General features: G+C 42.9%; 1 protein-coding gene across 6 annotated transcripts in view; it reads right to left on the bottom strand.

Annotated features, from left to right (window-relative positions):
* The window catches only part of rap1gap2a (RAP1 GTPase activating protein 2a), a 71,654-nt gene that overhangs the window by 3,204 nt on the left and 51,419 nt on the right, over positions 1–17,031 (bottom strand). The window contains exons 1-19 of one of the 6 annotated variants that reach the window (XM_084558597.1): positions 13,522–14,589; positions 13,119–13,344; positions 12,657–12,692; positions 9,631–9,663; positions 9,214–9,438; positions 9,004–9,107; positions 7,900–7,978; positions 6,434–6,487; positions 5,620–5,703; positions 5,394–5,494; positions 4,740–4,869; positions 4,260–4,415; positions 3,909–3,980; positions 2,751–2,837; positions 2,483–2,623; positions 1,210–1,359; positions 752–864; positions 508–606; positions 237–357 (exon numbers count right to left, since the gene is read on the bottom strand). In XM_084558597.1, coding sequence (XP_084414723.1) covers positions 237–357; positions 508–606; positions 752–864; positions 1,210–1,359; positions 2,483–2,623; positions 2,751–2,837; positions 3,909–3,980; positions 4,260–4,415; positions 4,740–4,869; positions 5,394–5,494; positions 5,620–5,703; positions 6,434–6,487; positions 7,900–7,978; positions 9,004–9,107; positions 9,214–9,438; positions 9,631–9,663; positions 12,657–12,692; positions 13,119–13,178 — 1,845 coding nt within the window. In that variant the 5' untranslated portion in view covers positions 13,179–13,344; positions 13,522–14,589. Of the gene's footprint in view, positions 1–236; positions 358–507; positions 607–751; positions 865–1,209; positions 1,360–1,822; positions 1,976–2,482; positions 2,624–2,750; positions 2,838–3,908; positions 3,981–4,259; positions 4,416–4,739; positions 4,870–5,393; positions 5,495–5,619; positions 5,704–6,433; positions 6,488–7,899; positions 7,979–9,003; positions 9,108–9,213; positions 9,439–9,630; positions 9,664–12,656; positions 12,693–13,118; positions 13,345–13,521; positions 14,590–16,222; positions 16,242–17,031 lie in introns of those variants that run through there. The other 5 variants (XM_084558598.1, XM_084558599.1, XM_084558600.1 and 2 more) reach the window with 5 other exon arrangements.

The following is a 17,031-nucleotide window of genomic DNA, read 5'->3' as shown; positions in this document are numbered from 1 at the left end:
CTGTGATCTGATACCGGCGACTGAGAAGACCTGCATTCATTATATTCAGTGTGCTGATATTCAGTGCTCTCCACTGGACACGGATTTGTAATTGCAGAATATTATTCAAAGCTTTGGTCCTACCCCCCCGACTGTGTTAAGATTATGTTTCTACACTTCTAATCAAGCACCCGAGCTCAGAAAAAAACAAAACGTTTTAAGTTGAACATCTTTTACAGAGTGAATTTTGTTCTCACAGTGTCCAGTTCTTCCAGAGCCTCCGTTTCTCCCGTGGTGCTGCTGAAGCTGCTGGTGCTGGATGAGGAGCGAGAGATATTCTGCCTGCCGCTGCTGCACTCCTTCAGCTTGATAAATGGCCTGGTGAGGAAAGCGCAGAAGAACAGTGGATGTAAAGAAGGTGAAAATGACATGCTTATGAATCTGTGCTGGCCTCAAAAGACCGAGTTTAATGCGATTTTGCCTTTAGAGTCGCACGCTGTTTTCCAGGAAAACCGGTTTCGGCCTCACCTCTCTTTGTTGGGGCAGATCTCGGGTGAGCTGGGGTTGGAGGACGTCTCTGACCTCACTTCCTGGGACAGAGGGCAGATCTCTGCAGACTTTTGGTCGCTGCGGAAAATGAAATGACACTGACGTTATTGACAATATGAGCGTTTAAGACTCACACTTCCTGCATGTATAGCAACACAGACAAAATGGCATCTGTGGTGGAAGTCAATCATAACACTGACCAGGTAACTTTTAAAACACCTACCTGCGTGTGTGTTTGTCTGAGGGCGTTTCTGTGCTGGAGTGGAGACGCGGGAAGAGGCCTGAGCGCCGTTTCACCGGGCTCTTCAGAGGAGATTTGGCTGACAGCACGGGAGGCTGAAGAGTCCAGATTATAGACTTAGGTTTTTCTTAGTATTTACAGTACATTAACGTTCTGTTTTAAAAGCACGCTGAATACCCATGATGAGATTAACAGCAAATCAAAATTTCAGTTTAGCAAAAACATCCAAACAGATAAAACTGGTTCCATCCTAACTGTATGGGTGTGGTTTTGTGCTAGTAACAACAACTTTTTACTGTGACCTTTAAGGTAACAAGCTGTATTATAGAACAATTATGCATTTACATAATATCAGTGTGGATGGTCAAGAAGGGCATAATGTACTGACTCATCTCTCCTTTCTTTCCATCCTGATATGACATCTCTTCTGTTTTACTCACTGTGAAGGTGCTTTTTGTGCATTCACTGGTGCTCTGCGGGAGTCCCCCACCGCTCAGGCTGGCCGGGACCCCACCTCCTACACCAGGGCTCCTGTGACGATGAGACCCCACCATGGTCTCCATGGAGTGACTCCTGACACGCATGGCTCTCTGAGGGATGGAGAAGAAAACAGAGAATGAGTAGACGAGCGAAAGTAGGAGGGAAGGGAAATGGAAAGGAGCACATGAGTAAATAAAAAGTCAGAGCGAAAGGCGGAATGAGGGAACGGAAAGTAAATTCAGGAAGAAGGGTAAAGAAGAGAGTTTTGTAAAGCTTAAAGTCAAAAAATACTTGAGGAATTAGAACCATCATAGACGTAGTGCAGAGTGTAACCACCAGAGGGCGCCGTTCTCCAAGGAAACAAGCCAAACGACTTGGAGCAGCTTGAGAATGCAATGTGTTATATATTCATATTGTTTGGTTCATTAATAATAAGAGTCAAACTAATTATTCACTTCATTTAATTACGAAACTCAGTCAACTGTATTCAAATTCAGCATTTTCATCACTTTTGTGATGCACAAGATGTAGGATGAGCTCAGATTCTTGGAAAACATAACACAAACAATATAAAACAATACAAAAATGTGTTTATTATTATGCGACAATCCTCTCTTGGGTATACAGTGATACAGAAAGGTAATACACGGCAACTGCTACGACACCAATGAGAACAGCGCCCCCTGGGACTGACTGCAGATAGTGCAAAGTAGCTGCCGACAATTCCTGCGAAGAATAGGGAGAGCCAAATTGTCACATTAGTCACACATCGTCATCTCTCACACACACAGAGAGATGGAAACACTAATGATCTCATTAACATCAATTAGCTTTCAGTAGTGGACAAAAGCGGGACAGTGAGTGATGAGAAAGGAATTAAACAGCTAATGAGAAGAAACGGAAGAAAATAAGAAAAATCTACAATAAGAAAGTGACACATATCTGAGCACTGCAGTGTTTTGCATCCATTGTGCACACACTCACATGGATCCACATACCTATACACCCACACTCACCTAACATAAGGTCACATTTTTGAGCATAGAAAATAGAAGCAGCAAACCGTGATAACAATGGTTTAGCACCTTAAGCCATCTTGCAGACCTGTGACATTTACCTGACCTACGCAGACAGAAAATTTCACTCTTTTGCGCTATAATGATGGTGATTAAATAAATGTCACAGAGCTGAAAGGAGATCTCATGATGTACTTTTGTCTAGGTTCATGTTCACCTTGAAGGACTCCAGCAGACCCCCGTGTCCCCCGTTCTCCAGCTTGTCCTCCTCTCCCACCTGGCCCAGGCCCAGCACGGCCTGACTCTGTCTGTGCAGCTCGTCGTGGAGATTATCCAGCAGAGCGGCTCGTGTTCGTCCCTAGAATCGGTTCACACACATAAAGCCCATGTGGAAAAGCACTGGCAAGGCGATAATCGACGAAACCTAACGGTGATTGAAGGCACGCTGCGGTGTGTTTGAGTGTGGACGTGTGAGCGTGTGTCACCTCGAGTTTGGCAAATTTGTCAGATTTGTAGCAGGCGTTTTCGGCATTGATCAGCTTTGTCAGCAGGAAGTCTCGGAACTCGGGGCCCTGGAGAGAGGAAGACAGTGAGAGGGAGAAAAGGAGCGGAGTTGGATGATGAGCGAGAAGGGTGGGTGGCGAGGCAGCAATGAGGAAAGGTGACCTTTATCAGCGCCATACAGATGAGCGTGTCGCAGCACACTGTGTCTGATCACGAGTACAAACCTCACTGATTTAAATTCCCTTCTGCCTCAAATTCTCTCTCTTCATCCTCATATTCAATCTTTTTCCCCCCAATGCAGTGTCACCTTTGTAAGAAAAGCCTGAAATAAGCCAGCTCACTTTGACTAATGTCCACATGAGAGATGAGGAAGTGTTGTCATGGCAACAGGTGGTAACATTTACCATAACCAAATATATATTATATAAGTCATTACACTGAAATAAATAACTACTATACATAGTAACTGACTGACAGAAAGTTTCTTAGTTGCTTTCGGACAGATATTTAGATTAAAACATCAGATTTGAACATAAGGCCATAGCCAGCAGTGAGTTAGCTTACATTAGCACGGAGAGAGAGTGAAAATAGTAGTATAATGCTAGTAAAATCCATTCAACAACACCACTAAAGCTTACCAAACACCTTATTTAATAGAAAAAAACAACAACAATTGTTCCTTTTCTTGACTGGGAGCTGTTGCCAGGCAACCAACCTGTTACCGTTGGCCAAGGAGAGCTAGTTGTTCCCCCTTTCTTGTGAGCTAAGCTAAGCTGCCCAGCTGCAGCCTGCAGACAGAGACATAGATGACTGTAGACACTAGACTGATGTCAGCCTTCTAACTCTCAACTACAAAGCTAAAATGTTTCTGAACCAAATGTTTCCCGTCTTGTGATCATGTTTTCTTAAAGGCAGCATAAACCATGTGATAGTCCAAGTTCAGTAACTGGCTGCCAACTGATGGTTTTAACTTTGTTTTAGTGCATTGTTTTTAATCTTTGTGATGCCAAGTCACCAGACATTGTGGTAAAAAAAAAAAGGGATATAAGTTTTTAAAAGTCAAGCCATCTGATTCACGAGTTCAGTCCAGACTGACTGGAGTTGCTGCTCACATTCAGAGGCTGCACTATGTGCCTTACCTTCTTGAAGACCGGTGGGTTTGGGAGAGGGGGTCCAAAACAAGGTACATCTTCCCTCGCTGTAACAGATACCTGTTGACATGAAACAAATGATATTTGCACGTTGAAAGTGTGTATACCTGATGGGAGCTCGGGTTTCACGTTGGCAGAAACTAGGTAACACATTGTTATGAGCGATGAGTGATTCATTGTTTTTTTTACACTTGAATAATTTTGTTTTCTTCCCAATAACCACTTGACTAAGCCCACTGGCAGTTGCAACAGTCTACAGCCTCTTGGACCCCCACCGACATGCTTATGGTTATTACAGGGCATGGAAAGCAAAAGTAGCATCATTTCAACATGGCATACCTTGTATGTCGTGTGCTCTGTACACGGGTTCTCAACCTGCACCAGCACGTAAGCATGCAGGAAGTTGGAGGCGATCATGTCTGGAACAAACGGTGTGGCCTCTTCCTGGAAGACTGCGGCCACGATGTCGTTTCCGACATGCCTTTTCCTTTGGAGCTGAGGAGAAAAGATTAATCGGATTTCATTTTGTGGAGTTTACTGTATGTCTTCTACTTCAAATCACTGAATGCAATAAAGCTTTATTTGTTTCTTGGGAGATTTTAGTAGCTCCACAGCAAATATCCTGCGTGTATTTGATTTAACATTTAGCCAGAGCTTACATAATAATAATTTAGATTTTATTAGAACAGTGGAAAACATTGTCAATAACCAAACCTGAGCTTCTTAATAATATTTTTGGGCTTAGACATCCTTGCTTTGCATCTAAATCCGTTGTGAAATCAATGTAGCAATAATAAAGCCGGTATTAAAGCCTGGTACCTGCTGAACGTCGCCCTCTGTGAAGGGAAGCTTAGTTGACACATGAAACATTATCTCTCTCTGTCTGAAGACGGTGTAGACGGATTCAGATCCTGTCTGTCCATGGGACACGTCCAGCCCACCACGGAACCTGTCACATCATCAAAGCACACGTGTCATGTTCTCCGTGTGGTCTCCAGCCTTCTTCACTTACAGTATAAGAATTTTTCATATTAGGTTCATCACAGATCTCGCCTGGCTACCTCAAATGGTATCCAAAAGCGTTTTTGCTGTCATGTGTCCAATTTAAAACGTCCCTGTCAGTACAAGTAACAAGTGCAACACTGTAGAAAAAGCCCGCGGCACAATAAACAGGGCATGCGGGGCTCTGATTACCTGTCCATGTGGCACTTTCTTTTCTGGGATCAGTTTCACTAAGCAGTTTATCCAGGCTACATGCTGAGTCTGAAACTGCAGGACAAATTGCTCCACGGCTGCAGTAATTAAACACTGCCACCTTCTTCTACTGCAAAACACTCATATATCCTTCTTTGTGGCCCCTTTCTTTTTCTATTTATGTTGATTTTATTGAATTCTACCTTCTTCTTTCCTTTTTATTGCTCTCCACTCTGCTCGTTTCCACCCCATTCAGTCCCATTGTCCCCCGACTCTTACCCTTTAAAATCCTGAAGTTCAATGTTGTCTCCCAAGAGACTGAGAAACTCCTTGAAAGCCGGCGTCTCCTCATTGTTCCCAAATAACTCTTCTTCCGACGTCTGAAAGGAAAACAAACACAAAAAAGGAGAAAAGACAGGGGCTGAGATGAAGAGAGATGAAGAGCGGGTGGTATATCTTAGGCAAAGAGGAGTACCCAGATAAATAAACCAATAAAACCACTCACCTGTCCAAACTTCTGGTAGATGACGCCAAATTTGAACGTGTTGTTCACCTCGTGTTCATCATAAGCCACTATCAGCTGGGATCCCTGTGCGTAAAACAAAAACAGTTTGGTGTCTTCCTACGGTTTCTACTCGAATTGTTCCACACTTCCTGCAGCAGTTAGGAAATGTGTTTTCCTCTTCTCCAATGTGTCCCCTGGGCAGGTTTATAGAGCCCTTGTTATGTAAGCCTGAGAAACTGTTGCGGGCCCCTAACGAGGGCAGCGATCCTGTTGCCGTTGCTTACATACAGGGACACAGATGGTTTTTTTTTCCTTCCCCGAGGCACAGGCTGAAAGCATGCTCCATCACACTCCTCTGCCAGGCTCACATGAGGACGAGCCGATCCTTCAAAAGTTGGGCCATTAATCTTCTCTTGAATAATGTGCTTACCATCCTCAACATTGCAGAAGTTGGAGAGGTAGGGGGCTTATGAGGGGCAAAATGTCATAAATAGTGCGCTACTTTTCTGGTTAAGAGTCAGAAAGGGTTGAAAAATGAATAAAGTTAAATGTTTTGGGGAAAATGGACGATGCTAGCAAAAATAACCGCACCCCATGCCTTATGTAAATGCCTCGGTGAAGTGCTACTAATGTTGTGGAAGATATTGTTAAATGCAGCATTTGCACTTTCAACTCTACTCTGCCCTTTTGTCTCTCGGCGTAAGCCCAAACAGTAAAAGATAAATCATGTCAACTTGAATAAACATGTTTAGAGCTGGCTGGGTGGGCTGAGGTCACCATGAGGCTGCGGTGTGGGAGCTGAGGATGCACTCACCCGAGGATACAGGACAGGGTTGAACTTCAGCCCTGTGGCATCGTCACACAGGAGCTGGAAAAATAGAGAAGGATTTTTAATATCATATGACAGGAAAGTGTACCCAAGTGTAAGACTGAAACGAGTGAAGCTAAAAGTGAAAGAGTAAACAGACAACATTAAAATAGAAATCCTAATATTTTAATAACCTGCTGCTGCAAATTCTCAATTTATCTTTTGCTTAAAGAAAGATATTGACATTTCCACTCCTGGCTGTATCATTGAATACCCCCCAAAATTGTCATGTGCAAAAGCTCACTGATGATATTTAAAGTAGGAAGCTCAAAGATGAAGCAGGTACTTTTCTTTACTAACTGCGGGAAAGTCCATCTTTGCCTCTTGAGTTTCCATAAACCAAAGCCATTCAGTCAGATGGGTTTAGAGACAGGTCTCTGGGTATATCATAACAATAATCTGAAATTGGAGTGGCAGGCTTTATTGGGTGAGTCAGACAAAGTTTGAAATATAATTTTCTTCCTTTAAAGTATGTAAATAAATAAAAGGTAGTGAATATCCCTATTTAGTTTTTTTATTCTTTCTATTACCTCAACTTTTAAATGAAAGTAATATTTTGTGGTGAAATTTAAATTAAATAAAGTCATAAAGTGCCGTTGTGAACTGATGAAAGCACAGGCACACCGAACAAGTCCCCAGCCACCAGACACTGAAGCATTTGCTACCGGGCCTCAAGGAACTATTACGATTCTTATATGATTATATGATGATTATGAAATCATAATGGCTGCAATAAAACTGAACTTGGCATGGTCTGTCAGTGCTGAACCTTCCCCTCACTATGGCCACAACAGACACAAACACACGTGAGATGATGTGCATGTGGCCACTAGCAGGCTCTTGCTTTGCCTGAGGAGCCAAGAAATTAAAAAGAAATGGATCCATGACCCGTTTGCGAATGACCTGCCTTAATTGCTCATGTTCGTGCAGGAAGATCAACTCCTTGAGCCTGCAAATGACGGCGGGCTAAAAAGCGTGTTTGTCATAATATATCTGCTGGATCAATACTCTAGATCAAAGCCGAGGCTGAATATCCTAAGAGGCACAAAAGCACAGAAAATGTTACTTCAATTTTCAACATCAGAGCTCTGGGTTTTCTGCAATGAATACAATGAAAATTGCGGAATAGAGTTGACACAGGCTTTGTGCGTTGCTGATTTGCTGTGTTGCAAGGTTTTTGTATGTTCATGTAAAATCTAAACATCAGCCATAAGGTTTGGGACCCCTGCATTAAACAGTTTTCTTCTCACTCCATTACACTCCTGCTTTCAGTTTACAGAAAGCCTGACGCCATTTATCAAATTTAGTACTTCCAGCAAACATTACTGCTGTTGTTTGTATCCATGGAGAGTGTGGAAAATTCCTGGCCAGTCCACGTTTTTAAATCTTTGTCGTATCAAGCACTATCTTACCTTGGCAATCTGAGGTACACTGGGCAGCTGGTTGATGCCTGCTAAAGAGATTCTGTCATGAACTGTTTTGGTCCTTGACCTGCAAGAACAAAGAGAGCGGTTCGTTTAGATGTTTGTTCCAACAGAGAGATCTGTTCTGATGTTTTAGGCAACGACTAGTTGATATGCAGTCCGCTGTCTGACTGAAATTACAGCAAAAAAAAAATGCAAGAAGTCCCGACAGAGAGTGGGCTGATTGATACCAAACGGGTATTATCAGTGGCAGCTGTCCAAGAAGAGACTAGCAATCACATGGCTATGGTCCTCTCTGCAATGCCCACAACGGCTAAGTAAAAACAGAGCATTATGCTATTGTTTTCTCGCCTGTTGATGAAAATGTCACCAGCTGTGATAATGTCAGTAAAGGCTGTCTGCTACAGAGCCATAAATCTGAGCTAATATGAAAAAGAACACAGAGCTGCAGCAGCGGAGTAAAGAGGAGGAAGAACTTAATCAATTCTAAGTATAGAGGTAGTATCCAGGTAGGCAGGGGCAATATCAGGACAGGCAAACAAAGCAAGTGTCATAGACTCCATGAGAAAAAAAGACAACAAACGAAACAGGGCCCCCAGATGGCTACCTTTTGTTTGGCATATTTTGCAATGACAAGCATAGACCCGTTAAAGCATTGAAGGCCCTACAGTGCACTGACAATACTCCACAACCCAGGCCCTAGGATCGCCACTGCAGGTAGGCCTGCTTTATTATTATGTTTAGTCTTGCAAGCAGAGCAACTTTATGTCATGGACATATATTCAAGGTCCCAATATCTATCTATCTATCTATCTATATATATATATATATATATATATATTTATATACCTGAAAAACAAAATTCCCATCAGCCATGACATGTGCATTTCAGTCTTTAGTCTTGTCATTGCTGATGCTGTGACAGACTAGACTACAAACAAAACAAAACTGATATGTCCCATCAGCAACAGGAGCAAGAAGAGAAAAGTCAGACAACTGGCTGACAGACTAGGAGACCAGAGTTAATCTTGAGAAAAATGTGGATAAAATACTTCAGTTTAAGATACTAACAATGTATGTGCCACATTGTACCTGAGCATGATGCGCAGGAACTCCTGTGCCTCAGCCTCCTCGTGTTTCAAAGACATGATGAGGTTGCCTATGCTGCTGCCGGTGCAGTAGTAGTTCATGTGCTCCTGGAAAGAATAAGAGCAGAAAGGAGCGTAGGAGAGGTCAATTTTAGTTCAAAGACAGTAACAGAGAAGAACTTCCACTAACTGGCACTAACCCACACACACTGACCTTGCCTAGGAAGTGTTTGCGGTAGGCACGGGCTGTGCTGTTACACTCCAGGCGGTAGGTATGCCCCCCGCCAGGGCTCATTCCCTCTCCTCCGTCCTCCTCCTCCTCACAGAAGCTCGACTCTGAGGAGGAAGGCGTTCCTGCCGGTGCCTCCACATCCTCAATCCAGTAACCCCCGAACTGGGGCAGGATTACCTGCGGGTATGGACCACCCTTCTCCAGGACCTGGGATGTGAGGGCAGAAAGAATTGACGCAGGTGGAAAAAAGCCATAAAAAAAATAAATAAATAAATTGCTGAAATACACCTTAATACACACAAGTGCCAGAGGGTATTTATGATCCCTTTAGCTTTAAATGGGAGACACACAAGGGAAAGGTGTGCTTTAAATGTGTTATGTGAGCGAGAAATGACTCACATCTTCTATCCGTGGGTAGGGGATATAGTCATCCTGTAAAATAGAGGACACACCATTAAAAAAAGACAGATTTTAATGTAAGTGAACTTAACTGACTTTGCTACAATAATAATGTATCAAGCAAAGAACAAACACAGACACAAGGGGGTAATACAACTTATAATGCCAAAGGGAGTTTTAGGAGATGATGCAACAGTCTGAAATGCACAGTCATCAGCAAACACCAGCCGCCACCCCCCCCCACCCCACCCCACCCCACCCTCTACACATACTTTATGATGTCAGAGCTGTTTTGATGCAGTACCCCCCTGTGGGCAGGAGCAGTTATGTATCTTTAGCAGTCTGCTTGTGTAGCTCCAGTGAATGACCTCTAAATACTGCTGAGGCCCGTCTCTGCACCTCCGAGAGCGCAGGGCTACGGACAGCTGGTCATTTACATTCCACAGCAGCAGGATTCAAGATGCTGGCAGGCCGGGGAGGATCAATTGACAGCTGGACTTGATTCAGTTTACAATCAATCAGATCCGAAGGCTATCGATTTGCTACGTTGAAAGGCCTGAGAAAAATCTGAAAAATGTTCACGAGGGTGTTAAGAAACCCTCATAAGCAGAAGCAGGCGAAAAGAAAAACGAGCACGAAGCAAACCAGGAGGCATGATGAAGCAACGATGAGGGACGGCATGCAGAGAAAGGAAGGCTGTATAACGACACAGACTAATGAGATCCACAGAGAAGACACGTGTGCTTCCAGCCACACCTTCCATTTTTTGGTCTCTTCAGGTTTAGGGACCTTATTAGTGTCCGTTCGCAGCATGAGGATGGAAAATCACAAAGGTCAGAAAGCAAGTAGATTTATTTATTTATATTTATGTGCATTTAAAAAAGTGTCCTGAAACATGGCGTTCTTGGTGTGAGTCCTCACTGTCCCAGTTGCCAGATGACAAATGAGTGGGTCATACATGCTAATACAATTTCCTTCACACACTCACACACACATACACACAGGTAATGCAGCAGACACTTAGTCATCCTCTCTCAGGGAGTCCAGTGTCCACACACTAAGTGTTTATTTCTTCATTTGTTTGGGACACAGCAGCACAGAGACGCAGGGAGAAGCCTTTTTCATACAGACTGGACTTAGAAGTGTGCCTGAACTCTTGTGCGCGCGTATATGCAAATGCGAAAAGCCAATTTAGTTCTCATGGAGTAAATTGGCCAATTATGTTGGAGGCCCCTGTGGAAGAGCTCGTCTACATGACTGAGCATAAGAGTGAGGAAATAAGAGCATGTGTGGGGATTCAGAGTTCTCGTATGCACCACTACCATCACTTATAATGCTGCCAATCACACCGAGAGTCAGGCAGCATTCATTAGAATAATGTACAGACACATGGACCCCAACACACACACACACACACGCACACAAGTGTTCGTACACACTTCTAAGTCTAGCCTGTAGTGGTTTGTGTCTGAGTGCTTATTGATGGAGCAGCTGTTATAGTCACGAGGGAGCCATTGTCAACAATATGAGACTGATCACAACGATGCTCTTAAGAGGCTTCAATTTTCAGTCACAGAGACCGAGATGAAGGGAGGTCAGAGGAAGGGAAAGGAGAGGGAGGTGGAACGGCGGTGAAATTAGAAGGAGAAGCCGGCGAAAGGGAGAGACCTTCATCATGACCACCCAGTAACGCGCTTTGAACACTGACTTTCAAATGTTCAGAGCTTAAGCGAGCAGGTCGATGCAAGCTGCGTTTCAGGAGAGATAGACAAGGCGCGCGGTTTCTCTTTGTGCGCAGTGCACGAGACCACGCGAGGCCCTTTGATGGCTTCCACTGGCTTTGGCTTCCACTTTCCGTCATCCACCAGTTACACTTTCACAAATAACTGCACTGATGTCCTCCATGAGTCCTCTCTCTGTTATTGCAATGAAATTCACATTTGCATTTGAAGAGTTATTTGATGCCTTTCTTCCGTGAATAAAGCTCACGCAGCCCCAGACCTTTCCATTTCCATTTCTTTAAAATAACTGACTCAAACACACTGTCTTTACAGGAGTAATCAATAAACCTGGTGATTTTTCAGCAGTGGATCGATGAACGTGTTGAGCTCTACTAAGAATTAAGTGCAGAGGAAAATGCACATGACTCTGTGAGGCGATGTGGTTCACTGAAGGTGTTTTGCAAAGATAAAATAAGACATTCCAGGCTTTGACTGCCTGGGAAATATCTGGTGGTTCAATTCATTGCTTATTTTGGTGCTGCATTTGTGTACGCTGCATAAAAATAGTTTTCTCTTAACTAATTTCTTTCAGCTGCTGGTCACACCTGCTGAAAGTCTCGACTACAAAGTCTGGTTTCTAGATCTGCCTGCTTTACACGTTTCGGCGGTCTAATCACGGACCTGCAAATCATGCATTTGTTCCCTTTTTTGTATTCTTCTGTCATCTGTTTCCCCACCCACCTCCTCTTCCTTCTTATAGTCCCATCTGTCTGACCACTTGAAGCCCATGCCCTTAGGGGCCTGTGGAGGGCACAGAATGGCGGCACACAGAGAGACTTTGTTCACAAGAAAAATAAAAATCAATGTATTCCGCACAGAGAATAAAAAAATAGTCATGCCAGGCCAGATCTCTCCAAAGATATTCTTATCTGCCCCCAGCATGCCCATTATCTTGTCTGTGAAGCACATTGAACCCAGCGGGCTGACCTGCACCAAGTGAATCATCAAAGTCAGTCTCATTCTAGCACATATAAAAAATAAAATAAAAATGATTGTGGTCACAGATATAAAGACAGGACAGACACATCTCTCAGCATGCCCATGTTCTCTTTGAAGTTTCACCCAGTCTAAGAGCCTTCTTATGGCACAAACATGCTGCATGTAGCTGCAAATATGCAATTATCACTCAGTAGTATTAGTCAAACAGCAGGAGAGGAAATGAGGAAACAGGGATGGTGAAATAAGGCAGAGACATAAGTGTAGAGAGACACTGCACTCAGAAGAAGTAACATGAGTATTTCATACCTGCATTCTTTCCAGCATATCGAAGAACTCTGCAGACTGAAACAGAAACAGAAGTAGATGAGGTCGCCTGTAAAACAGGGCGAAACACTGCTAGACTCTGAATGCCAGAGTAGCAACATCTACTGACACCAAACACAAATTTAGTCAGCGCAGCGGTTTTTTTGCCCTTTACTTGGCTCCAATTTACACCTCATACAAGTGTTTCAACACGCAACACAAAACCCAAAATGTCTGCATTTAAAGGTCTTGCACAGATAACATAGGTCCTGACAACAGCTGATCTCGCTTGGAAGCTGGAACTGTGCACGACCCTCCTCCGCACTCTAAACTTGCCTGCGTCAAGTGGGCAGGGAAGGGCACAGCCTCTCACACCCGTTTGCACACTCGCTGATAAGCAACCGCTTCCTCAGAAAGCAGCAAGCAGACACACACACACACACACACACTCGACCGCGTACTCACAAAAACACAAGCGTGCTCTTGTGCATTCACACGTCCTTCTGTGCTTCCACCTTGTCGCATGGACAAGCTGTGAGGGTGCTAATGGCCTACGTGGTCTTTGTGCTCAGATTTTGGCATCCATATAATGTGTAAACACAGTGCGTGCAGACTTTAGGCTGCAAGTATGTGAGTGCACATGCACGCACTCGCTTAGGAGCTGTCAATTCCTGGTGCAGAATCAAACTTCCTGTTAAAAAAAAAAAAAAAAAAAAAGTTGGCTAAAAGGAAGAAATTCGCTAAAGTATTCCTGGACAATAATCAACAACAGCAATGTCATGCTCCCTCTTTACATCGCTTCTACACAGTAGTTGGTCACAATTAAACCAATGGAATACATTTAAAAAAATCAACCACCATAACTTACTTCAATATCCACTGCCACACACTCAAATCACATCAAATGTGTCGGTAATGCTGCGGCTCACTCATCAGCATCATAAACTACAAGGCAACAGGATCCGGGAAATCCATTTCCTACCAATGAACTCCAGCGTTAGAACCAGGAAAGTCTGGAAAGTAGTTTAACAGCCGCTCGAATGGTTGTGTTATAGCTATAAATAACTCTAAATGACTACATTTTGACAGCACTGCTCCCAATAAATTCTAAACCTTAAAGTGGTTACCTGCACTCATGTGAAAAGCTATTAGCCGCCACTCCCAGCGCCGACACACAGCCTCAGCGCTTATCAGGGAGTTAATATTAACCAGCTGAAGGTGTTGTGAGCTAGCACACAGTGCTGTGGCTGGACCTGCACTCAACACCAGACAGCCAGACCAACAATAAAGACTGCCTCCTGTTACTTAGGTTGCCTGTATGCTCTTTCAGCCAACTGCACATGTATACAGTATGTGTTTGCCGTAGTGTAACTGGGGATCATATGAGTGCAATAAAGTGTAATGAAGGAGATTTATTCCAAAAAGTCTTCCTTTTTCCCTTGCCTGCCTCTGCAGACTGTTGACAGCTTTAAAAACACACCGTTGCAGTTCAACCTAGCAGTGTTTGGGTGGGACCTCGGAGTTCAGAGGGTTTATGATTTCTAGCTACATCTCTTGCAGCATTCAGACGAGAGCAAGGACACGAGACTCATGTCTGTCTGCCTGCTGTGCTTTCAATATAAAACAAGCCTTGAATACTTGGATATGTCACTTTTCTTTTCACGCCCTTGCTGTAGTTCTCTGTCCGTTTCATCCCCAGGTCTCATCTTGCTAATTTGTCTTCTATTCTCAGTCTGCTCGGTCATTTCACTTTTCTTTTCTGTCAAATTTCTGTCTCAGTTTTACTTGCCTCGTCTCTCTTTCGTCCAGTCCTTATCACTTTCTCTCTAGCCCAGAAACATCTACATCTCTTATCTCCCATGGCAACCTGCAGAGGCTACCACGGGCCACAGGCAGATTAAACAGGCAGTCTGACTGAATGGCTGACGGACGCGCTGGAGGCTGGAATTCATACATGCCTGTTAAGTCATGAACATGACCACAGAAACAGTGATAGGTCACAGACCGGGACGCCGATCTCTATATCTCAACATGCTGTCTTTGGTATTAAACAAATGTGACAGAATTTAAGTTTTTCAAAAACATGAATTGAGAGATTGTAGAAAGGAATTCATTGTGATCTAGCCTGCACAGCTCTCTCTCTTTCTGCTTAATGTTCTCTTCCGTTTATAGTGAGCAAAATATCCTTAAATCCACAGCACTCCTACTCTTCAAGCTGCGCTCACTTTGCTTCTGTAGTTGTTTAAGAAACAACTTCCCTGGATTAAGAAAAAAGCGAGGCGTGGAGGAAGCAGACAGCCCTGACCTCTCAGCTGTCAGACATGAAGACACAACAAAAATCTTCATGGGCTACTCATAGCACAGCTCTGTCACATACCTGGCACAATGGCTGCTACTTGCACCGACGTACAATAAGACTTTGGCTCGACTCCTGAGTTATTAAATATTGTTATAAAAATGTTATTTATGTGGGAGTAAATATGTAACTGCTGAAAGTGAGAGATGAGGAAACTATTATTGCATCTGTGTAGTTATTTTACCAGCCCTGACTTGGTTATCTGAAGTTTTGTACTGGAACTGACTTCTTGACATTCAAGGCTTTCTTGACATAAAATATTCAATAAATCAAATCAGCAGAGAGTACTGAGTAGTTGGCGGTGTCAAGTCCTTTCCTTAAGGCACATCAGCAGCGGATATAAAGAGGATTCAATTTCAAATTCTTTAACCACTGCTCCACAACTCTCTACTCAATCTTTACATTTCTAAGCTCATAACAGACTAATATTCACTGTAAAAAAAAATCATATCAGAAGCGCTGATAGTGAAGTTTGTTAATGCACCTGACAGCATTTTCAAACTTCACCATTCAATCATTCATTCATTCATTCATCTTCTGTAACCGCTTCTCCTATGAAGGGTCGCGGGGGGAGTTCACCAGAATGCCCAATTTAAACTCAAACTCAAAACTTATTTTCTCTGACTGGAATAAAACAACAACATGAGAAATAACTGAAGCGAAGTGAATCAACCTAATATACAGTAAAAGAAAGCATCGGTGCATACGCCTACTGAAACCGCGACGTCTACTGTGAGCCTTCACAACAAGCTTTTCAAACCAACCTCCTTAAGTCTTGTCACCTATCGTGATAAGATGTCCCCACATTATGATAAGAAATAGAAAACTGAAACTATAATCTATTAACTGCAAACTAAACATTTTTAAGGATATAAACTGAACTGAAACACGCAAACCAGCTCTGGAAACCAAAAATTTCAGACTAAATAAAAAAGCAATCGAAAGATAAAAAACTGCAATAACTCTGGCCTTTATGTTGTATTTACACTGTGACTATCATGCTGCAAGTTGGTTATGTGACACATGAAAATAAGATTTTCAAAAGAAATGAGATAAGATTTCAGTACGTTGACATCTAAAGCAGATAGGTGTAGAAATAATATGCACACAAACGCACAGTCAGGTGCACACGTTGATCTAAAACAGTAGCTCCAAAATAGTTTTGACTTACATAACAGCTGGTAGTTTTTGGAGTGAGTCAACGCAGACTTACCTTAACGACAGCAACTAAAGCATGTTAGGCCTTTGTGTCACTGTTTTTCTCATGCTCTTATCCGCCCCTTTTACCTTTAGAAATGGACATCCCTCCCACTTCACTTTTAATCCTATTTTGCCTTTTAACACCTGACGTTTCAACAGGAAAGTCAAGCCGGGCAAAACGCAATCATTTGTCAAAGCAAAACAGGTCATTCCAGTGTGTATGCATACATGCACGCACACCCATACACCCGCACACACGTTCAGGTTTCTTTTGCTGCCTCAGCACGAGTGTCTTTGAAGACTGTTGACTGTTGACAACGTGTAAAAAACATACAGTTTAATGCCCAGACACACACGTTGTGCGATCTGTTATCAAGGTGGAATTCCAGACAACTGAGAGGTCCTCCTTTTAACGTTTAGTCTTCAGCCCAGTCTACTGTCGTTCACTTGTGCAGCTTCACCACAGGCTGTCAGAAGTAAAAGCCATGTGTTTAAGTCAAAGTACACAACAGCTCACTAATACATCTAAAGAAAACAAATGTAGAAGTACTTAATGCGCTGTGCAATCCAGTTTAAATTAAGTGCTATATTAAATTGACTGTTGTTACTGAGGCATTAAAGTGTATTTCACTTTAATGCCCTTAATGGTTGACTGAAATTAGTTTATGAAAAGCATTGGGGAGTAAATCTCCCCAATGTATCAATGAATTTGTATAACTTAACTTAATAATAATGCATAGTGATTCATGTATTATGAATCATCACTTATTATACTTTATCATTCATAAAATAAATAAAATGTCGTTGAATAGAATGTGCGGT

This window comes from Chelon labrosus (assembly GCF_963514085.1).
Source record: "Chelon labrosus genome assembly, chromosome: 13".
Taxonomy (NCBI): Eukaryota; Metazoa; Chordata; class Actinopteri; order Mugiliformes; family Mugilidae; genus Chelon; species Chelon labrosus.
The sequence above is the reverse complement of the archived record's forward strand: the minus strand, read 5'-3'. Positions and strand labels throughout refer to the sequence as shown.